General features: G+C 40.3%; 1 protein-coding gene across 2 annotated transcripts; it reads right to left on the bottom strand.

Annotated features, from left to right (window-relative positions):
* Positions 1 to 408: 408 nt before the first annotated feature.
* On the bottom strand, positions 409 to 24,131 carry kra (basic leucine zipper and W2 domain-containing protein kra). Of its 2 annotated transcripts, none has more exons than XM_074103356.1 (12): positions 23,699 to 24,131; positions 23,288 to 23,359; positions 11,716 to 11,892; positions 10,794 to 10,894; positions 10,087 to 10,152; positions 9,274 to 9,346; positions 8,389 to 8,554; positions 6,357 to 6,468; positions 3,743 to 3,874; positions 2,764 to 2,910; positions 1,990 to 2,185; positions 409 to 687 (listed from the first exon to the last, which is right to left on the bottom strand). In XM_074103356.1, exons 2-12 carry the CDS (start codon positions 23,346 to 23,348, stop codon positions 659 to 661), a joined length of 1,260 nt encoding a protein of 419 aa, XP_073959457.1. In that variant the 5' UTR covers positions 23,349 to 23,359; positions 23,699 to 24,131; the 3' UTR covers positions 409 to 658. The 2 variants fall into 2 exon arrangements, with proteins under 2 accessions (XP_073959457.1, XP_073959458.1); XM_074103357.1 differs by lacking the exon at positions 23,699 to 24,131 and adding an exon at positions 23,531 to 23,636.
* Positions 24,132 to 24,270: the final 139 nt, after the last annotated feature.

The following is a 24,270-nucleotide window of genomic DNA, read 5'->3' as shown; positions in this document are numbered from 1 at the left end:
AGCAAGCTGTTATTTAAAGTATGCTGTTTTCTGTATACGTGGTGATCAATAGTAATTGTATTGTACGGTCGAACAAATTGAATCACGACCCAGGTTGTGGAACCTTTTTAATAATCATTTTACTGTGATTTTCTTGGCAAAAGTAGATGTCAACACGACATTAGCACCACAAAGGTTTCCACCCTGGGTCATGATTTAATTTGTTCGGCTGTACCTACCTTACTAATAACAAGGTTTTTGTACAGGCGATATTTCGCTAGATGGCGTTAGTCTTGTTTGCGATTGGCTATTTAGTTATATCACAACCCGCGACCCGCTGCGCCATTCCTTCCATTATACCATCACAACACGTTTATGACAACAAAGGGTCGAGTCTGGTTTAAAAGGTACCAAAATAAAACAAAAACAGAGTGTTGCCACCATTTATTGGAATTTTCCTAAAAAAATTGAATAAAAAATATTGTATTTCAACATGTTACTTTAGAAATGAATATACAGTTGTAGAAAACATTGTCCCCTACGGTCGCTCACGGTGTTCAACAATTAGTTTAATTATTATATCGTTATTAACATAGTACGCTTATTATCAGTATGTGTGTCGCGCCCGCGGCGGGCGGGTGCGGCCGCTGGCGCTGGTCAGTCTCACGCTGCTCTTACACTAATCCTCCTCCTCGCCGCTCTCCGATTCTGGGGAACGAAAACTTTATTTATTATGTGGTACACAATAAAACTGTAAGGTAGGCAAACTCATAAAGTAATGGGGTTAGTTCAGGGGATTAGGATTAAAGGAGCGGCCATACTGCTGCTTAAAAAACGGTGACGGCACGGAATCGCAGTGACTATGCGTTTTTTTGCATACTTTCCACACCGCTGATTAAAATACGCAAACGGTGCGGAATTGCAGTGTCGTGCCGTAAACGTCACGAGTTTTGTTCGGTAAAGTCCTGACGTTTACGTCATTGCGATTCCGCACCGTTTTCGTAAATGACTGTCCGTTACCTCTTCACGCTTAATAAACCGCTGAACCGATTGAGATTAAATTTGGTATGGAGATAGTGAGACCCTGGAAAGGTGGAATGCGATAAACAAATTCTTCGCAGCCAGAGTCGCGGCCAACAGCTAGTTTTTCATAAACCTATAGTCGGTAGTATTTTATCTAATTGTCAAATATCAACTGTAGAGCGGGCAGCGATGACGCGCCGAGAGCGGCGCGCCACACGAAGCCGCCCGCGCAGTCTCTTTCGCACATTCCGACACCGAGACGCGGAGAAAGCGCGCCCCGGCTCTAATTAGTGCAGTAACATTGTGATGTCTGGATTTTTGGTGACTTGGAATTTTGAAATGGACATCGTAACTAAAGCCAGATAAACATTCGTCTGACGCGTCCGAACGGGATCCCTTGCAAACTTTAAGTGTTTGATCTTCTTCGATTTTTTGCAATAGAAAATAAGGTAAATAATCCGGACTTATCTTTTTATAAAAATAAAATACTTGTACCAAATAAAATAATGAACTTTTCTAGCTTAATCGTCTCGTATGGTTAACTACGATTTGACGGATTCTTGTTTCGTCGGAATTTTTCATGTAAACAAAACTATGGAAATGTCGTGGCTTTATTCATATAATTGACGCCTAAGGTGGTATTTTTCCTGGAAACATGCATTACCTTAAAAATATGAATCTAACTGATTTCTAGGCAATCGAAGTTATGCAACAAGCAAGCAAGAATCCGGCGAATCGGTCCAACTTTACGATCTCCACTCGTATGGTATAGCGCAATGAATAGTTTTCTAATGCAATGTATTATGTGTCTACCTCACTAAATGTATGAAACAGACAGTTCTGACGCGTTCTACCACAAAAGTTACAAGTGTTACAATTCTGAATAAATTGTTAAATGTTTCAAACAAAAAAAGCGACAATTATGTAGAATTTTAATACTCGTAACTTTTGAGGTGTGGGGTGTGGGGTGTGGGGGGCAGCACCCACCTTCCTCGGCGCTCTGCAGCCACTCGACGAACTTCTTCATCTGGTCGAGGAACATGAGCTTGCCCTTGCTGGAGTTGGGGTCGCGGTACCACTTGAGGATGGCCTCCTCCGACAGCACGTTGCTCTTGTACAGCATCAGCACCAGCTTGCTGAACGCGCGCATGAAAGACATGTTCTCGTAGCAGTACTCCTGCACCTGGAACGACACAATCATTGTGCTATTGACTACAACTTTGCTTATCTCGTGGCAACTACGTTTTTCCGGGACAGCTGATGTTAATTACAGTTGAAAGTGTAACTGGTAAATAGGTTGTACTTCAAGTTAAATTAAATCAAATTTCTTTATTCAATTTAGGCATCAGTTTGGAAAATCCTCTGTTGAGAAGTACCAGGTAAGAAACGAGGTTTATTTTATTTAAAACAGAAACAATGATGAGATATGTGACATTTCTACAATACACTAGATATTAATGCTATCTTGCACAATAGGTTTGAATTTTGTATCAGTTGGTTCGGTAATATTTTTTGGAAATTGTTCACCACCTGTTGATGGCGTGTCTCGCCAAGTGTCCCCGCCCATCTCCACTTCAATCGTGTGACCCTCCTGCCCACATCCACAACTCCTATCAGTTTCCGATTCCGAATTTCAAAATTGGAGATGTGGTCAAGAACTGCGGTGCCCAGCAGACCTCGCTACGTGGCGCTTTATGCGACTTTCATCTGGAACAACAACATGCTAAAGGACAGGGTTTTTGTAACATCTATGGCTCTTACCTTGGTGAGTAGCGCGATCTCCGCCTTAGCCGACTGCGCGAAGGCAGCCAGCAGCGGCGTGTAGTGCCGCAGATGCTTGGCGGCCTGCTCCGCCAACAACTCCTCCTTCTTGTTCCATTCGCCGCGCGACATCACGCATTGCCAGATCTAAACAAACGTTGCCATTAACAAAGAACCCATCAGCTTAAAAGGTTAACCGAGTCTTTAAGGTGGGATCAGACTGCCATATCGACAGTGTAGCAAGACAGCGACGCCGCGTGCGTGGTAACTCTTGAAGGACTCAATCGCTACCGGCTCGCGACGTCTCGAATTGTTACTCCGACTCGTCATCGAGTTTCATCATTTGAATTTGTTAAAGAACTTAAGGGTGAGTAATAATTATAATTTTAGTGTGAAGGAGACTAAGCTGCTATATCGATATGTCACACATCTGTCAGACTTCAGAGGAAATTTAATGAAGGTCCCTTCCCTTTCCCGTTCTCGCCAAAGTTTGCATTGGGACCCACCAGGAACTAGACTTAGAAACAAGAAACTCCACCATCGTTTTCACCAGCAGTATGAACAGGCAACTTTATTTTATGTACCTCTTTTACTGGTTTGGGTTCAACATCATTCAACTGGAGCTAATTTGTCTACACAACTGGTATAAAAAATCCAATAGTCCAATGTGAAAGAGATGAGAATAGTCATAGGACGATTCTACGCTACTATAGTAGCTATTCTGCTCTACTACCTCAGGTACCAAAAAAAATACGAGAGCAGTGGACATAACGACCATAGCCACACTTCGCTACTGCTTTCTATCATCGCCACTTTCCATGTCTTAGGTTACGTAGCCTATGCTACGTACGCACTATGCTAACAGCGCCTCTCTTTCTCAAGCGACAGTTTAAAGCCAACCGCATAGTGCGTACGTACCCGTAATGTGGCTAAGGCACTAGCTAGAGTGTAGGTATAATGCGTGGTGTGGTGTACTCACGATGGCGACGACCTCGTGGTCGGGGATGGCGTCCCTGACAGCCATGTCGCGCAGCTCCTGTATGAGGTCCCGCACGGGCTTCTCGTCGGCCAGCTCGTCCAGCAGCGCCTGCGTCAGCTCGCGCCGCGCCTCCTGCACGCACACACGCACACACACGTTAGTGCTGCTCTAGTGGAAGTCTACTTGACTTTGGGTTCAGGTCGCTTATTATTACAATACTACAAATGAGAGTCGGTTTTTATAGAACCTAATATCATAGTAAAAGAGAACAAGTGGGCTCACTACGAACAAAAGTACATCGCGCGGCTTAAATGTGTGCGCGCCGGTTGGCGCCGGTACGCACGCACGCGCCGCACGCACACACTGATAATTAAAGGAGGATTAATTTTTCTTTAGTCAAGGCTGCGCTGCGCTGCAGTCGGTGCCGTACGTTTTGATTTTAGCTCGCTCGTCTTGCGCAGATGATGACCTTTTACGTTCGCGTACTCGTACTTACGTATTTTTTGTATTAGGTATAGTTGTAAATTAGTGGTAAATAAGTGTAGTGTAATAGTTTCGTGCAAGGACATAAAAAAATAATAGATAACTACCTACTTATGAACATTATAGTTATATATAGTATTATGTGTAGCTATACATGAGTGGTATGTATACAGTCGCCATCACCATTACGGCGAATTTATAAATAATATTTTTAAATTTAGTATAAGACTAATAATATAACGGCAAAGAATTTGTCTGGTTTCTCTAGACACAGACATTAGACAATTTTAAGTTAACTTTCGTACTACAATTACTTGCCGGTAGGTAATTAATCTAAAATAGACGTCGACAACCCTAAGCGTCCGCGCCGGAGTAGGCAGTCAAGTCTCCTAAAGGGTCGGAGTGGACCTACTTGTTCTCTTTTACTATGCTAATATGCTTGCCCACAACAGGTTAGCTAGACTACTTTTCAATAGAATCTGTCAATTTTCTAGACATTTAAGACACACTTAATTATGTATGACCCTGTTGGTTGATGTAATTATAATCTAAAAGGAATCAAAAAGAATAATAGTCATATCACCAAGACCTAGGCAACCGGTGTTCATATTAGTTGGCTGGAAGTGGCTAAAGTCTCTTATTTGTAGTATTAAGGGTGTGCAATATAGGGATAATCAGATTGCCATGTCGACATAGAAGCGAGGCCATCACGCCGCCAGCATTGCGTGTCCTGAAAGACTCAGTCGACGCACGCTCGCGGCGACAAGCCCCGCCGCTCTGACTCGTCATCGGTTTTCATCATTTTGGGATAAGATGTTCAGAATTAACATTAAGAGGAATAAATGACATGCCATTACGACGGTATCATAGGAAACCAGAGCTTTAGTTATCGGTTACACTCCGTTACACACTCATTCTGGTATCAGTTCAGTCCATCATTCTGTTCAAAATGACGATAGAATTACTGTGTAACCCTTTCAGACTGACGGACTTTTGGTTGGTCCAGACCAGACCCAGGAAAATTAAACGTTTTCAATAATATTCTTCAATACGATGTGAAGGAGAGAGAAAGCCAGAATGATGGACTGAACTGGCGCCAGAATTATCGCGTAACCCAGCGTTTCTTAACCTTGGTCGGGACCCAAATTAAGGTCGCGGGCGGTTTTAGAATGAGTCGCGAAATTTATTAAATGAATGTGCTAAAAAAAAATACTTTTTTATTTATTTTATAATGACGCCAATTTTTAGGCTTCCTTTCATCCAGAGATGTGCGAGGAATTTTTTTTTCAGGAACCAATGGAAACGATCCATTTACCTAGCCTCGCTCCGCTCAGCTGTTTCCACCAGAGCGTTGCTGTGCTAGAATAATAAATGCAGCGTTTCTATCGGTTCATATAAAACACATTCCTCGCAACATATCCTCTCACATCTCCAGGGTTATATTTATTATGTATATCCGATATATATCAAAAGTTTGATATAATATATCCATTTATAATTTTTATTGTGTATGATGACCAGATGGTCCCAAAGGAAGACCAGCGCCGTTCGCAAGACTGGCAGATTGCTGATTTGACATGCAAAACTATATTTTTTTTTCTTTATTTTTTTTATCCATTGTTCTTATGTTTGTCACGAATAAATGTTTTCTTTCTTTCTTTCTTTTTTATTTTGTATGAAAGCCATTCATTATTACTTGTAAAAAAAATTAAGTAAAATTGTTTCTGCACTTTATCAATTACTTTCTTTGTAAAAAATAATAGAATAAACACAACAAAAACTTACTCTTTCGTAACGACATTTTTCTGACACGACTGACGCCATTAACGCCGGCAGAAGTGTTGCCATTAATGGATTAGAACCCTACTATTTATCTACATTTGGGAAGTAGAAATACAGTAACAAAGGCCAAAAACTAGCCAAAAATTACTTAATAATATCAAATTTTTAAACCAATTTTATATCATACAAAATCATTTGATATATATCGGATATAGATCATGATATATATATCCATTGATTAATATCCTCGAACCGTGCACATCTCTGGTGGAAACGCACGCAAACCGTTAAGAACCGCTGGTGTAACCGAAGCCTAGTTGTAGCCTGGTACGCTTGTAAGCTGGTTTACCTGCGAGGCTTGTGCGCGATGCAAACGCAGCAGCTCGGCGAAGCCGCGCGACGCGAAGGCGGCCGCCAGCGCCTCCTCGCTGCGACGGTTCAGCGGCAAGAACTCCAGCAGCCTGCAATAGACCGTACACGTTATACTACCAGAAATGTATAGGCGACGTGCTGTCTTTTTAGGGTTCCGGAGCCAAAATGGCAAAAACGGAACCCTTATAGTTTCGCCATGTCTGTCTGTCCGTCCGCGGCTTTGCTCAGGGACGATCAATGCTAGAAAGCTGTAATTTTGCACGGATATATAGGCAAACTATGCCGACAAAATGGTACAATTAAAAATTGAAATTTTTAGGGTTCCTCCCATAGACGTAAAGTGGGGGTATTTTTTTTTCTCATCCAACCCTATAGTGTGGGGTACCGTTGGATAGGTCTTTTAAAACCATTAGGGGTTTGCTAAGACGATTTTTCGATTCAGTGATATGTTTGCGAAATATTCAACTTTTTCTTCCCCAACGGTTATTTGTTCTTCGACCGATGTGGCCCGCCCATTGCCACTTCAACTTGCATATTTTTACAGCTACGTCGTATGTATGTTTTTTTATTGATCCAATAAATTCAAATCCATTGTCCAATAAAATTAATGATTCATAAAATACTTCTGATGCTGAACAACATTAAAAATCTGTTTTGAAAAATATACTTTAAGTTTCTTGAAGGAAAGAAGTTTTTCTGAACCGTTGGTTAGCCTTTCTGATATTTATATGCTTGTTTTAACCTAAATTGAATAAAGATACTTTGACTGAATTTTTTATCTTTTAATTACATGTAGCGTCATTTATGACTCTGCCGCAATGGTGCGGAGAACCAGTACATGTCGCTGTTATCTCCCATGGCTTCATACAAATTTTACCTCAAATTGTAAAACCTGGTTTCATACCATGGGACTTTCACTGATGCAGATTTCCCTACTTGTGAAATGGCATTTTTAACCCCCGACGCAAAAAGCTATGTGTCTGTGTGCGCGTCTGTCTGTCTATGGCACCGTAGCTCTTAAACGGGTGGACCGATTTGAATGCGGTTTTTTTTTTATTGAATATTATTGAAGGTTTTCTAGCGATGGTTCTTAGACATGTTTTATCAAAATCAGTTCAGCCGTTTTTGAGATATTGAACTTTGAAGTGACCAAGTCGGGGTTTTCCAACTTTTTGTTGGTTAGGTTATATTACGGCGCACGCTATTTCATATTCAAAGATTGTAACACTCACTCTCCTTTCACTGCTTGGGTGGTGGTCAAAATGCTAGTACATCCATCTACTCAAACACTGGTGTGGTGTCGGGTTAGAATTTCACCTCTCCATTTCTTCCGTGGATGTCGTAAGAGGCGACTGAGGATATACCGTAAGCGACAGGCTAGCAACCTGTCACTATTGTGCCGTTTTTGTCAAACTTAAAACCTAAAATTGCTAAAAGTGGCTCCGAAGCGGTAAACGTTTCGTGTGCTTTGTCTACCCCATTTGGGAACACAGGCTGGTGATGTTTGTGTGTGTGTGTGATCCACCCAAACGCCTTCGAAGAAATTCAATGTGTGCGCACTGAGACTGCGTGGGAATGAGGGCTATCGTTTTTTGTCTCACTAGATGGCGCACTGTTGCATGAGGTTTTTAAGTATGGCTTTCAAAGTCTGTTATTACGGGCGTGAAAACAAAGTTTAGATTAAAATCATATTTAATACACCTTAAAACCGTAGCATAAAAATATCGAGCATGCCACAATGTTGCAAAGTCCCCGTTTTGTTCGGAAAAAAGGGAGGACAAAGGTTTCCGAAAGACAAAACTGTCTCAAAACACAGGCATTCATTGCCCCGGAACGCATATTTGCCATAATTAATTTCAGATATTGCAAAATATTCACAAAATAATTCTAATTATAAATAAACCCACGTAGCTCACTAGCGCCTCTAGCGGCGAATTGATTCGCGATAGCCCTCATTACGCCATCTTATCGCATCGTAGAGTGTGAGCTGAGCGGGCGGTGGCACGTACCTTCCCTCGAGCTGTCCCTTCTTGAGCGCAGTGACGAGCGAGGCGGTGCCGCGCTCCTGCTTGAGACAGTCGAACACCTCCAGCACGAAGTCCAGCGCCAGGTTGTCTTTCACGATGTGCTCGTTCATCAACACGAGCAGCACCGACGGTGGCACGCACCCGTTGCCTGCGTCAACAAATAGGTGAAGTTAGGTGTCGTTACGAAGTTAGCGACCGCGACCGGAAGCCTTAAGCTTGAAACGCACCGACAGCGTTGGCGGAGCGGTGCGGAGGCCGTACCGGTTGTAATATTCGAGCTAACATGAAAGAGGCCGCGCGGGAAATAAGCGTGGCGCGGTATTCTATGCGGATCATGTTAGCTCGATATTGCAATCTGGCTGAAGTGGTGAAAACGATCGTCATTCCAAATACTTAATAAGGCTTCTGTTCTTGTGTAGTTAATTAATAAGTACCTGGGCGACCGAGCTCCGCTCGGGCTACAACTCGACAACCAGCGTTTTCCCAGAGATAAGACCAAGCTAGATCGATTTTTCATCCCCGAAAACCCCTACATACAAAATTTCATCGAAATCGTTGCAGCCGTTTCCGGGATTCTGATCAAGATCGGGATTCGTTTAAAGGTATTAGATAGATAGATAAAATGTTAACTGTAGAGCGGGCAGCGATGACGCGCCGCTCTCGGCGCGCCACACGAAGCCGCCCGCGCAGTCTCTTTCGCACATTCCGACACCGAGACGCGGAGAAAGCGCGCCCCGGCTCTAATTAGTGCAGTATACATTGTGGTTACCCTAACTGACATTATGCTACAATTTTTTTATCGGCCATGATACAGACATTTTCTGGTATAAACTCAAAGGCCTATTCAATTCAGTTCATGGTACATACCGATCCAGAGTGCAGTCATGCGAGCGAGTTTGATGCGTTGGAGTGGCTCGAATCCCTTCAAGTACACCAGCACCTGTAAAGAAACGTCAATGCATCAGTACACGTTATTTTTAAACAAACAGTAAAGCTGAGCCCGTATTGTTCAACGCGCTGACGTTTGCGATCGCATTCAAATGAAATAAAGAAAATACATCTATTCACAACCAAGACACAACAATAGTATTAAGTACAAATAGACAACACGTAGTATGTGTCATTGCGCATTCACAATTTCATGCTACCTTCGTATTCTACGAGTTTGGTGGAAATTAATGCCGTCGCAGCGTGGTAAAGCGGCAATTAATGTTAGACAAGGCGGCAGTGTTACTGCGCTAGAAACGCATTTTGTCGCTCATCACGGTATTCTGACGAAGCCAACACTTGCTTCGGACCAGAAGCCCATCTTCATCATCATCAGCCGGAAGACAAACACTGCTGGATAAAGGCCTCCTCCTTAGAACGCCATAATGAACGACAACTCGCCACTTGCATCCACCGGTTGCATATTCCGTGGAGTGGCCGGACAAGAATAGCTCCCCCCCATCTCATCCCGTTGGGTGTCGTAGAAGGCGACTAAGGGAAAAAAACCAGAAGAACCCATGCCGCCTGCCAAGCGTGGGGATTATGGCAAACCCCCCCCCCCCCCAAATAAAAAATGGAAGCCCATCTTAACGTCTACATATTCTTTAGTGTTGAGTTGAACTATAAAATGGCTGCATAACTTTTGCAACACGTAATAGTATTCAATAAAACAAGTGTTCTTTCTTTCCTTACCTTTTTCATCTCTTCTTCAAACATTTTTTCCAGGTATTTGTATCGGCGCATCAGCTTCACAAATACCTAGAAATAAAAATAAAAAATGTTCAGCAAATGCAGAAATGTCTGTCTATAAAGAACTCCAGGATCAATTTACTCAGCATAAAATGAACGAGAAAGGGTTTCTCAACACTCGTGTTCAGGACTCTAGCCGTGTTTTTCATCATTAAAACTCGTTTTAGCTCTACCTTTAATAAGCGGTGCGAGTTTGTATAGAAAATATCCGTTTTTCCATCTAATGTAAGTATCATGGCCGCATGGGACAATTGATGCGAATTGACATTGTACCAAACTAAGCAAGGTTGTGGTGTGACAACGAATAAACTTGCTTAGTCTTACTTACTTGCTAGTAAAGGTTTCTACTCACTACCCCGTATCATGCCATGACAGTAATAGGAACGTCTCGGCGACGGTTGTTTAGGAAATATGCTAGTGGGCATAGTCTCATACTTTTCGATACAAATAATATATTTTTGCCTGCCACGTTGGTACTACGGTCACCTTAAACATCCAATTCTTAATGACAAACATGCATATTTCTCATACCTGCAAATATCTTCCCCGATCGGGAATCGAAACCGGGACTTTAATCAAGTTTCGCATTCAAGTTCTCTAAACATTAGGCTACTCGGGTGGAAGGAGCGCAAATGATTTTATTTAGGTACCTGTTCGAAATTCCGCATCGATTCCATGTCCTCGCTAGCGTTGAAGATGCAAGTGTTGGTTTTAGGAGACTCGCCGTCCATCGACACGCCGCCGCCGGGAACTGCATACACGCACACATTTGAGCACGCAATAGTGATTGAGGAATGGTGTAACATGGAGAGCTTGCGTCAGAAGTAAATGAACGAGATCGGGTTTGTCGACACGAGTTGTTCAGATCTCTAGCCAGTTGTTTCATCATTTGAAAAGGAAATTGGGAAGAATGGGAAGTTTCAAATACATGTCCTCGTAAGTCCCCGTGTACTTCACAAAGTACAAATAAATTGTTAGAAACTGCCGAAGGTGGAGTACAAATTTTTCAATGAAATATTAACTTGAAATTTATGTAAGTAATTTTCCTGTAGAACTATGTATGATAAAATTGATAAAAAAAAATCAGGACTTACGAGGGGACATTCATCCTGAATATAGCAGCCAATGAGTTACCGACAGAATGAGTTTTGGGATTTGTCAGCTGTTTGGATTACAGAGGATCTACTTATTGCACAAGTCTGGTGGGGCGACGATACTGGGTATTGGTAAGATAAAGAAAAACTGCACACATCGCATCGGAACGGATTTTACAATTTTTAAACGATACTACGACTACGACTACACAGTAGCCGCCAAGCCAAGGTTTGGTAATTTTTAGAATTTAAATACTGTGTCCATGATTTACTATCATTTAAAGATTGTAAAATCCGTTCTGATCCGATGCGATGCGAGCAGTTTGATAGAAATTATCCTTTATTCGTGACATGGGAAAATAACTAAAATTAAAATGCGCACGTTACCAAACGGTCCCAAAACAACAATCAAGCTGGTAGCAGGCAGGGATTGGAGAGCTGAGGATCGAGCTCAGTGACATAGGCTAATGATACTTACGCAGCAGCCCCCCGGCGATGAGCACGTCGAAGATGACCTCTCCATAGCGGCGGTAGTCAAGCTTGGAGCCGGCTGCGTCTAGGAACTTGTACGCCGCCTCTAGGTCGCCGCCAGCGCGCTCGAGGCCCTGCACGAGCGCGTCGCGGAACCCGTTGGGGTCGTACTTCTCTTTCTCATCTGGTGGACAATGAAATAAGGGTTGAAGATAGGTTCTGTAGCGACCCTATCGCTTAGCTTATTTATGGATGTGGTATTTATATATAGTTTATTTAGGGGCTGTTTCACCACCCATTGACTAATTTTATTTGAAGGATAAATTTAATAAATGGATGGTGGAACAGGGTGTTAGTGTATCATTCCGTGATCAGACGGGTCTGGCAGAAAATCAGCACTGCAGTCTTCTAATGCTTCAGCTCGCTTTTGCTTTATTTGTGTGTGTAGATTTAGATTTAGAATAAATTAAAAAATTAAACTAGCGGTTCTAAATCTACGCTCCCGAAACTCATGTTCATGTATGTTCACGTCAAACTTCGATCAGCTTTGCGGTTTTAAGTTCTATTCAGAAGCGTGTAACTCTGGCGAGTCGAGGCAGTTAAAACTAAATCTTCAGTTACAAAAAAGTGACAATTATGTAGAATTTTAGCACTTGTAATTTTTATTAAATAGGGGCCTGCCTGTACTTTAATTAAGATATAGTTTTCTAATCTGCTTACTTTAAAAAGTATACTTTAAAATATTTTAGTATTTAAGTCATGGATACTTTTTATATTACTCAGGTTTTTCTCAACTAAACTGGTTAAATCCAATGGAAACATCTAACCACTGCAATAACGTGTAAACAAGGCATAATTAAAACGTTTGTCGCAAACAACTCTTGTATAAATGATCTAAAACAGGAAATCATTCTGCTCGGCAACAGCCGACATCACGACCATATGGCAGCGAGTAGTATGCGGCCATCGAGCCACATGTGTGGGCCAATTCATTACACACGGATGGAATCATGTGATCGAAACTTCTAGATAACTTCAAGTGACATTTACAAGTAACTAGCTTTGACTCGCTCGTACCGTGCCCGGTTTTAGAATAGAGGTCACAGCTCATTGGAGCCACCTGGCTGTCGACAGGTGGTCCACGGGGACGCCGCATTGACAACGAGTGGACCTCGCTTGGTCCACGAATTTCCTAGTAGTCACTATGGCGGCGAGCAGCGGGCTATCATCGAGTGGCGAGTAGTCCATTCGCCGGCCAACCTCGCGAGTGAGGCTAACCAGTGACGCTACGGAGTTGATGTAGTGAGCGCATACCCATAAAAATCCATATGAAGAATACTACTAGGCGAGGCGGTGCTGATCGGGTGCCGGGTGGCTGTAATGAGCTGTGACATTCGAACGGATCAATCTCTTCCCGTGGATCTCGTAAAAGACGACTAAAGCCCAACACACACAGACGACGGGTGCGGGTCGTGCGTCCTTACACCGCCATGTAATACGCCCGTCGTGGGCCCGCCGCACGACCCGCACCCGTCGTCTGTGTGTTGGGCTTAAGGCCTGATGTGAGTGTGCATCTATCGCCAAAATGAACTCCGAACTCCAGCACTAGGCGTGGAAGGAAAACGGAAACCGAACTATTTTTCCAAGAAAGTAGTCTTGGAGGTTCACTACATATCCTCAAACGACGACCACGGCGCCACTCTGTCAAGAGAGTAACGACTTAAAAGAGGAAGATTCTTGTCCATGTCCATTATTTAACAGCTGTTTATTAAGTCCTTTACATTACACAAATACTACCAGCTATAAGAGGGACAGGAAAAACGAGGTATATATTTATTTATTAGTCACTAGTTACTTTGAAGAAGTAATGAGAGCGTAAATATGCTTCAGAATAGTTAAAAATATCAAATTTTGTTGTTGTTTCAATGACAAATTGTGCTGAATTTAAAATATCAGTAATTTGTACAACATTACATTTTATTTTAATTGATTTTCTCAACAATATAGTTGAAATTTTAATGAATATAATAATAAGTGCTCGAAATGTAATTTTGTAATAAATCAAATAATACACAGATTTTTACCACCATCGAATGTTCGAGTAGTGTCCACAGAATTGAATAAAACTTGGAAGTATTTTCTTTGTTTCTCGCAAGGTGTGAATTATTTACTGCCATTTTATTTACAGTAGACTTAGCAAGATACATAACAAGGCGTGCTAATCACATACCTTATTTGCCGAAAGGTTGGCAACAGTCAATTGAAATAATACGAAGGCGAACTTCTTTGTGTTCGCATTGAGTAGAAGTGGTTTTCTATTTGTAAGTTAACCACACGACGGCTGATCTGGTTGGTTTGGTTGGATGGATGATGAAAGCCGCGGGTTCACGGTGGATGCAGGCCGCATCCAAACCGAAGCAACTGGAGGTCTATGGGGGAGGTCTATGCCCAACAATAGACGGCCTACGGCTGATTATGATAATGACGAGTTAACAACATATTATAATTTTGAAGAGAATGGATGTGGATGATATTCAACGCTGGACAATGGACACAGGTCTGGCCTTCCCTAAGGATCTCCACGACGATCGGTTTTGACGCAGCCATTATTGGTCTACCCGATCCATTATTTTAAGGATCAGTAAACACCGGGAAGCGACGCTGCATTTTTACACTTCAAAAAAGGAAGTTATCAATTTGCTGTCAATAATTCACCATCACCATTAATTAGGTGAAGAGGAACTGATACGGAAGATCACAGTTGGCCACCGGAACTAATTAATAACAGGTTTTATTTTTACAAGATTTGCTTGTAATCGATTAGTCAGCGATGGTAATAAGTACCAAGTACTCGTATTGACAATTGACAATAGGGCCTCGTGCAGTATCGAGTGCCTTCAATTGGCCACATTAAAAGCAATTACTGAGCAATGGCCTCATCAGTTGCTAGCGCCATATTAAATCGATACAGGGTTAAATTTAGATCGTACCTAGTGGATTTTTAATTTGCAATTTTCTCCATTCCATTGGTAACGATGGAACTCACAATAAATCATAATAAGTTATTACGCTAAAACACACGAGTAATATTTAACTCGACGTTCCCACCATATTACAGTGGCCGTGGTCACGAGTAGACCGTAATGTGGTCGAAACGTCGAGGTAAATATTACTCGTATGTTACTAGCGTGATAAGACCTGGTTGTGGTATTTTGACTGTGACATAATCCTATTGACAACATAAATAAGATTAAAAACAACCAATTCAATGGGAGATTGGACTCTGCAACCTTACGGTGTCTACTGTATAAAACTATCAGGCTCCTAAGGCTCCGCGATTGAAAATGGCTGAACTAAACAAAATTAACAAAGGTAAAGGCTGCTGGCATGAAAATTATTTCGTCGAAAAACATAACATTGCTTGAGCTCAATGACTTCATGTTACGTACTATGAAAACAGATTGACTAAGCAGATCTATAAGACGAGCGTGAATGGGAACGTTGGGAGAGGAAGGCCTAGACGAACGTACCACGATCAAATCGGGGACGTTCTGAAGAAAGGTCGGGTCAAAAGTACTCTAAACCGACGTGCATGCATGTAAAGAATGATGAATGTAGAGGACGCGAGAGTTGTATGCCAGAATCTTAGCAAGTGGAAGGATGTAGTCTCTGTCTACCCCGTTGGGAAAGAGGCGTGATTTTATGTATGTATTATAGTTACTGAGTCTTAGAACTTGCTTCTAGCCGCGTAGACGGAAAAAGTTAAGTCTCACAATCGTCTTCACGATAGACTTGGTAAAGAAATTGATAATCTAATTACTAGTCCCGTAGTAACGTTATCTGAGGCTTAAATAAAGACATGAGGAAATAGTTGTGAAGGTCTTGAAGAGCGACAGCAAGTCTTTATCACTTTACTTATCTAGAATAGCGACGCAGTAGCGTAGTATATAGATGTCGTATGTCGAACGGAATGTAAAAAATATGTTTATGATGGGTCAATCAACTTTTTTACCGACACTAATCTGTCCGCGACAATTTTCAAACAATGCAGATTTTTGTAAGTAAACATGTTTTTTCAGTAATTTAATAGGTGGTGTAGGTACATGATACATGCCATCCTACGTAAGTTCAACCTATTAAACCGTGAAATATCTTGTTGGAAGTACGATTTTTTGGTAACGCCAGAGACAATTTTGGTAACGCAGGAGATGACCAAAGTGTCGGCGGTGTAGTTGATTGGCCCTTATAACGAAATTCACACGGTGGACAAGATTAGACTCAAATGGATTGGACCTTTTGATATTGGGCAGCTTTGAACATATCTTAAGAAGACAAAGACACTTTTGAAGTGTTTTTAGCGCAGATATTTTTTGATTTAAATTACATATCGTTGAATAGTCACCTGGTTTAATATCTGCCACAGCGAAGCGTGCAAAATTATCTGACACGTCCCTATAAATAAAGTGGTAACAGATATTTATGCGCAGACCTTGTTGTGTCAGATATTGGTGCTGGTGAGTGGTGAATACGACTTCAAACCCGGTGTTCTCTATCATTTTTAACATTCGGCGCAAAAGAGGGAATGTTATAAATTTTAACGCCGTGTGTCTGTATATTTGGCATCATAGCTCCCAAACTGATGGACCGATTTTGATGCGGTTTCTTTTAATCGCAAGCCAGTTTAATCGAGATGGGTCTTAGCGAGATTTCATTTAAATCGGATTAGCCGTATTCACGATGTTGAACGTAGAAATGAAAAGTCTTTTTACTGTGTCTGTAAATAAACTACTTATAAGTTTAATGAATATTTAAATTATATAGTACAGTCAGCAGCAGAAGTGGATGAGCGGTTACGGTGCTCACAATGATCGAACACACGAGAACACAAAGTGAACGACACTGCTGCCAAGGTAATAAGAGTGTTCAGATCATTTTGAGCAGCACAACTGCTCATCTACTTCTCCTGCTTGCTGGACCGTACATGTGTACTGTTCAAAGTATTGAAAATCCCACATTACACGATAAAACAACTTAATTGAGAGAAATACAGCGGCCATGTTTGCCCATGCCCAAATGTCATTTAAATGAGTGACATCACCGCGCCGTAACGGTCGAGCAATAACGGTGAATATGACCCGGTTTACCAACTTACTGTAATTCGCCGCCGCTGTTTTTATACCCACCAACTTCTGTATGCTACGTTTAAACGTACAGCACATACGGTACCTATAGCCCGCTGACGTTATTATCATCAGCGAATCAGACGAAATTACATTCCAATATTTTCTGATATGTATATGTAACGGGTATATATAGTAGTTTATTTATTTATATTGTAGTTTATGTATTATATTGTTTAAAGCACTATATAGTAGCTTCCATTATTTTAACTCATAAACTCACCCTTTGTCGGACCCTAACGTATTGCTCCTCTCCTCTCATCCACTCAAAGGTTGACTGGTAGAGATCCCTTAAAGGGATAAGTCCGCCTTTGTACAAGTATCTTAAAGTTTGTCAGTTGTATTTTGTTAATTTTCTTTTGTACAATAAAGAGTTTACATACATACATAGTTGTAACGGACTAAATACGTTGTTTTTACAAACGAATCAATCTAATTTAGATTTAGAAGTTGTGTTTAAGGGCTGTTTCACCATCCATTGATTAGTGTTAACTGACGGTTGAATGTGATGCCGTCTCTATTTGTTTTGTTCGAATAGTCGCAGACGGCATCACATTTAACCGTCGGTTAACGCTAATCAATGGATGGTGAAACAGCCCCTTAACGTCTCAATAGCCTGGTTAAGATTAAGACGGCAATTTAGTTTCGCCCTTAAAGAATTTTACGGGATCTAATGAACAGTCCCTAAGCGTATAAAAACTTCTCCACATGTTGACAAAGGTCATTTAAAAACAAAATGATGTCACCGGCCATTATCAACTAGCTATTGTGAGAGGCAACAAACAACTATACCTATTGAACTTACCCATAAACGCCGTGCTTCGGAGTGACGTCAAACTGATTTGTTCGGCCAAGTTGTCTGACGTCTTAACGCATTCAATAAATACAATACAAATATTCTTTAATGCACACCACAAATCAGTCCAAAAAATCTATACATTAAACATACATTCAGGGTAGACCATAGGCCACCCGACTTCCACATGTGTCACCGACGCACATGTGCGTTCAAAAAATATGAATAACGAGTTTTCTTTTTTAATTTTCTTTTAATCTTTTTATATAAGAACCTTCTCCTGACAATAGCAAACACAAAAAAGAGAATTAGCGGAATCGGTCCAGCCGTTCACGCGTGATGCCGTGACCAAGGAAAATAGGGATTCATTTTTATATATTAAGAAGATTATGACAGCGGCACTGGGCAAAGTTCCGAAAACGCATATGTGCGTCGGTGGCAGTGAATGCGTTAACTCTATGCGAGACTATTGAATAAATTACAAGCCCGGATTTTCCGCTCGGCGAATTGATGAATCGACAGTTTTAAAATACTCAATTTATACCCAAAAACGCGAGACGCAACCAGAGCAACTCCATGTTCAAACATGATGCTATATTAGATTCGATTTGTAGCATTCGAACATGGCGGATGTAGACAATATATGATTTTGCTATTTCTGTTTCTTTGGCTAGTTGAACTATAATTTTGATAGTGTTTTATGCGGCGATTAACCTTAACAGTGAACAGTGATCCCAAAATCCTATATTGCTCTCGTGTCTAACATTTTTTAATGCGCAAGTGGTCTCCACGTGGTTTCTGGAATTTTACTATCAAGTTGCAAAAACTACAATTACCGTACAACGTGCCTCTCAAAGACAGTTTAACTTGACACTGGCGAAATTGTCCTATTAATTAGGACAGAAAAGCCATATTTTAAAAGAGAAGAAGATGCTATATTACCTAACTACGCTACGCATTAGACACTCGGTCGGTAATTTTATTACAATCACGATCTGTTTGTCACCATAGTAGCTAACTAAGCATATATTTTGACAGAAAGTAAAGGATCTGATTGTGATTATTGCGCTTTAAGCAATTATGACCCTGATAGGTCACTAGAAAATACTTGAAACTTACTTGACCTAGATGGAAGATGCCCAATGGCAATCGGACACAAATGTCCCCTTAGCTAACTTGGCATTCCGTAGAGCAAAAGAGATGGCTCCATTGGGGATGGGGTGAGACGAGGCGACTTAAATTACCCCGGACCGTAGATAGTGAAAGAAATTTGAACCCTTCATTAGGCTAACAAGAAAAAAGCGGCCAAGTGCGAGTCGGACTCGCCCATGAAGGGTTCCGTAGCAGCAAGTAACAATATAAAAGTTTTCTTTACTATACGATTTATGACTACTACTTACTAGATCTCGTTCAAACCAATTTTCAGGAGTTTGCATGGTAATGTACATCACATATTTTTTTTAGTTTTATCATTCTCTTATTTTAGAACTTACAGGGGGGGGGACACATTTTACCACTTTGAAAGTGTCTCTCGCGCAAACTATTCAGTTTAAAAAAAATGTTAAAAAAAAACAATTTTGAGTTTCAATTCTAAGTAGCAGCTTTTTTCACATAAGGCTATTAGACTGAAGGTTTTCAAAGTGGTTCAGGTAGACCCCCAGGGCTCCACGTTGTCGTGAAAAAAAAAGGGGTGTCGGGAATACCTATAGTAGAATTGTAGCAGCAGGAGGTCTAACGTACAGTAAAAATTTAGAATTGGGTAGGCTACGAGAAAAATAGATTGGAACCTCTGCATTAGACCTTTATACATCTTAATTCGTCATTGTGACGTAACTAGGCATTATGAAGAAAACATCGAAATCATTCTTTATCAAAAATAAAAATAATTGACCACTCAATTCGAAAAACTCCGCAATATTAGCGGTAACACCGCTAATATTGCGCGGTAGCGGTTCTTAGTTGATCAAAGGAACTTACCTGTAAGTGAACTTTGATCACAATTATATAAAGTTGACCATTGCTGTTGAACAGCAGTATCATCTCGATAAAAAGCTCAAATTATCAACTAAACTGATCATAAACAACAAGTAAACAAGCCGTGTTGCTAAACAAGAAAATTAACAAGTTTAAACGGCAACCTTGAGCGACAGTTCCTTATTCAAGTGGAGTGCCAGAGAAATTCAATGTCATGGCTCATGGCTGTGTACAATGTCAACGTGTTTTACGTAACGTAACGCTTGGAGTGAGCTATTTTTAGAAAAAGAGGGGTGTTATGTGTGTCTGTTTGCCTGTCTGTGGCACCCAATGGCGTAGCTACCAGAGGGCTAGACGGGGCAGTGCCCCGGGGCCCCCACGCTTAGGGGGCTCCTCGGACTCAGGAAATTTGGAGTACTTCGAACTCGGAACACGACGAACACGGAACAAACGATTTTAAATAGTTTAGTTGGGGCCCTAGTTTATTTTTTGCCCCAAGGCCTTTGGTTACTTAGCTACGCCACTGGTGGCACCGTAGTTCTTAAATGAGTGGACCGATTTGAATGCGGTTTTATTTTATTTTAAAAGCTAAAAATCATAAGTTCTCAAGATTGTCACGCCCCTTGTTAACAAAGGCTTTCACAGGGGGTTTGAGAGTGGAACGCTCAGAGAAAATTAGGAAGAGTAAAGAGGTAGTAGGTACCTAAGTAAAAGAAAATGTAGATCTTTGAAAAATATCAAAGAATGGTGGGTAAAATAAGGTTGAGAATCAATGAGCTTAATGGACATCAACTAACAAATGGCATGAGGAATTTCTAAGGACACCAAACCACTGACACCACGATTAGCAAGTAATAAACATTATAGTTAAGAACCTCGAGTTTCCAATACGCACAGCACAGGGCCCACGTGGGTGCCCAAGCCCTCATTCTTGGAGAAGCCTGTGCCCAGCTCTGAGACGTATAATGGCAGAGATGATGAGATAAACCTCGAGCGACAGAGCGCTAGTTAGGTATGTCTTCAGAACAGCGGCGACCTATCGGTAGATCTTTGCGATGCCTTAGTAAGTTTTTCGTGCAAAGTATGGTCAAGGAGTTTAATTCATTGGCCACAATGGAACCATTTCACAGTAAACGCAACTTCGCATTAATTAACAAGGAAAGTCGTAATGAGTTTTCCTTTGAAAAGGTTCCATGGTGGCCCATGTTTTACCTATGTGTATCGAAAGTATATACATTTTTGACGTTAAAAAAACATCCCAAAATAATAAATTGGGCAACTAGGATTGTTGAGTGAAGCCCTGAGCGCACCACCGCCACCCCCTAAGGCTACTGCTGCTTTGGATGCAGCACTTCATAGGTAGGGTGTCACCCTGCATTAATATGCTGAAATATTAGACACATCCTACCAGCCTTAGATGTAAAAATAGAGTCTTATCAGATATGTATGCACAATTTACTATGTCAGATATTGATGCTGGCACTGTACACAAAAGTTGCCATTCTTGATAACACTAATGTTAGGTACCTAAAAAATTTGGGCAACCGGGTGGGAATGGAGATGTTAAGCGCCACAACACTGCAAATTATGAAAATATGTTTGTGTTGCCAGTAAGTTGGACAAAGTAAGGTTGCTCGCTCCGTGTTAATATAGTGAGGTAGCGCTATACAGGTAATGGTTGAAATACCTAGTTGGTAATTAATAACAAAGTTTCTACTTCTCTCTAAAGTATATTTTGAATTAATTAAATAAAACCACCATATATTAAGACCACCAAATACTTGGCAAACCACAATCTGAAAGGAAAATTCAGTCATTTTTCGACTCTAATGAATGAGCTTTTAAGGCTTGGTTGAACCAACTTAACGTGATTAAAGCAACACTAGGATTGGATTTGCTGACATCACTCTGTTAATGGCAAATGATGCCAGTTTCTGCCATTTCTATAAAAATGTGTCCACAAATATGACTCTAGACAAACTTTTAAATAGCAACTCATGTGTAAATTTTATTCATTGGTAAATAGACAATAAGAACCTCATTCTTTTTAAAATAAAGGGCTTATTACACTTGACTAAATTTACGATAGCATAGCATAGCAAACGTTTTTACTTGGCTAAACGCGATTACATTTTCCTAAATAAGGTTTCTAAATCATTTAGGATACTAAATTTAGTCAAGTGTAATCAGCCCTTAAAGTTGGTTAAAGAAATAGGAAATTCAGAAACTAACATAAACATGATGTTCATTTACAGCTGGCAATTCTAGAATTCATGGATAGAGAATGAAATTTTCTGAAAACCCAATCCCACCAATAATATATTGGATTTATAATATATCAAATCACATTGTAGGTACACCATGTTTCCCTTGATTTCCGCTAACTTTGACAGACGGCTCAATTTTGGGCCTAACGGAATGTTTTTTTCATTTAAGTATAATTATTTAAGTCATTATTAAACATAAAATTGTAAAATTCTCCAACTTGACACAAGGGAGACAAAAAAGGTAACTTTTAATAATTTTTTTGGTAGTTATTTATATATGAATTAAAAACATGCAATAAAGCATCATAAATTACAACTGTGACACTGTATTAGTGTCCATAATTTTAATTTATTATTGGAATAATTCCAATCCGCATTAGCGATCCCTTCAAGCGAACCTACTGTTAAAAATGAAGTTGTTAATCATTTAATAATATAATATTGTAAATCTATTTAAAAAAATATACCTGTTGAGTTTCTTGCTGGATTCTTCTCGACAGAGGTTTATCCGAACCGGTGGTAGATTTTTTTGACATTCATAAGTGCTTGTTATAGCCTAAATTGAATAATGATATTTTGACTTTCACTTTGAATTCTTTGAAAGTAAAATTTACAAAAATAACTATTTGTCCTGTTGAAAGTACCTGCCTACCTAGTAACTTTCACAGAAATCAAAAATAGCATGTTGTATAGTTAACCAAGTAAGTGCATTACCGTTTTTTTGATAGTTCCAACGCATCATATTAAAAATAATAAATCAGACTGTCACATGTGAAATTAGACTGATATTTTAATTAATTTAACTAACATTGTACCCTAGACAGAAAGGAAATTCTTAGAATCTTAGTTGACTATAAATTTCATTATTTTTAAACAATAATGACTGGGAGAAGTTACCAGGGAATACAGTAAGTTAAAACCTTGCTTGATTCAGTAATTCAAAACAATGTACTTAAACATGTTTTTCAACCTAATTAAGTAAGGCAAGTAAATGTTATTTACAACAATGCTCATGAATTTTGATGATGAATTGATGAATCATTAGTTTTTATGTAGGTACCTATTAAGTACACCATAAATTAAGTACCTATGCTAGTGCTTTATTCTTGATTTCACATGAACAAAAATGAGGTTAACAAATAAAACATTTCAGATGAATGTGAAGTTGTCAAACTAGTTTTATTTTACTCCACCTTCAATGTGATACTGTGTTATCAATAGATGAAACAAATTTTGATAATAATTCTTAAAAAAACGAGCGAAATAAATGGCGCGTGCGAGAACATTATGGAATGCCAAATGGCACTGTTGAGAATGAATATCAGCCATTTATGGACAATTATGAAATTGAATGCAACTCACCTCTTTTTCTGGTCTTGATCCGTTGACCCGATAATACTGGTTTTTCTACCTTCTGACTCATACAATTTATTGCTGAAACAGAAAACACACGTGGCAATTAGTATCGCGAGGGACAGGCAATGGGCTTTGGGCTCGCTTTTGGGGGGTCATCGCCCGCGACACCACACCATTTGAAATTTCTTGTCACAGATTTACATCCCCAAAAAATTACGCTCATGGCGGAATCCCTCACGCTCTACTTACTACTTTGAACACGGAAACTGCCAAGAAATCACACCACGACGCCTCTGACCTCAAGTTACGCGTACAGTAAAAGATCGAACTTGTGACTCAGCGAAAGCCTCGTGATAGGTACTACACCCCAATCGAACAAAGCACAAAGCAGATAGTTATGTGTGCACGGATACTTACGTAGTGACAGGTTATGTAGGAGCCTTCTACTCCTTTTGCGAGTTGTCTCGGACTGCGCCTGTTCAGAAAAGAAAGAAACGCTGCGACGGGCTCTATTCCCTAGAGCGCTAGAGACAACGTGTATGGAGGCGCCGGATATCCGTTAATGGGTCGCTTTGATCGATTCAAATCTGCGCGAAGTTGTTTTCTACAGACGGATTCGAAGCAAGATATTGCTCGTATGCGTAGCGAAATACTTTGATCAAAATAATCTGAACGTGATGAAGAGAAATTTAAAGCTGTTAGTTCAGAAGTGATCGAAGATTCGCGTATAATATTATGCAAAATATCAAAACATAAGACGAATCACTCCGATCTATAACGAATATCGTTTTAATATTTTTACAAGACGACACAATAAATTTGATTGATTTTGTAACACTTAATTACAGAAACATGTGTGAACGGAAAATATTTGACTAAAAATGGCAGAAACAACAAATTACCATAAACAAGTTAAGAATCAAAGTTTGTTTTTAAGCTTTAAAGACACGCTTCTACTTGACAATTAGCTTGTGATTAGGTTGGAAAGT

The sequence above is a fragment of the Choristoneura fumiferana genome, chromosome 20 (genome assembly GCF_025370935.1).
Source record: "Choristoneura fumiferana chromosome 20, NRCan_CFum_1, whole genome shotgun sequence".
In the NCBI taxonomy this organism is placed as follows: domain Eukaryota; kingdom Metazoa; phylum Arthropoda; class Insecta; order Lepidoptera; family Tortricidae; genus Choristoneura; species Choristoneura fumiferana.
This window is presented reverse-complemented; position numbering and strand designations above follow the sequence as displayed.

Excerpts from the sequence above, each read along its gene's own strand:
- kra (XM_074103356.1), bottom strand. The coding sequence starts at position 23,348 with ATGAGTCAGAAGGTAGAAAAACCAGTATTATCGGGTCAACGGATCAAG. Across the intron at positions 10,895-11,715 it reads CATCGCCGGGGGGCTGCTGC|TTCCCGGCGGCGGCGTGTCG; the intron begins GTAAGTATCATT and ends GCGTGTATGCAG. Across the intron at positions 3,875-6,356 it reads ATCGCGCACAAGCCTCGCAG|GAGGCGCGGCGCGAGCTGAC; the intron begins GTAAACCAGCTT and ends GTGTGCGTGCAG.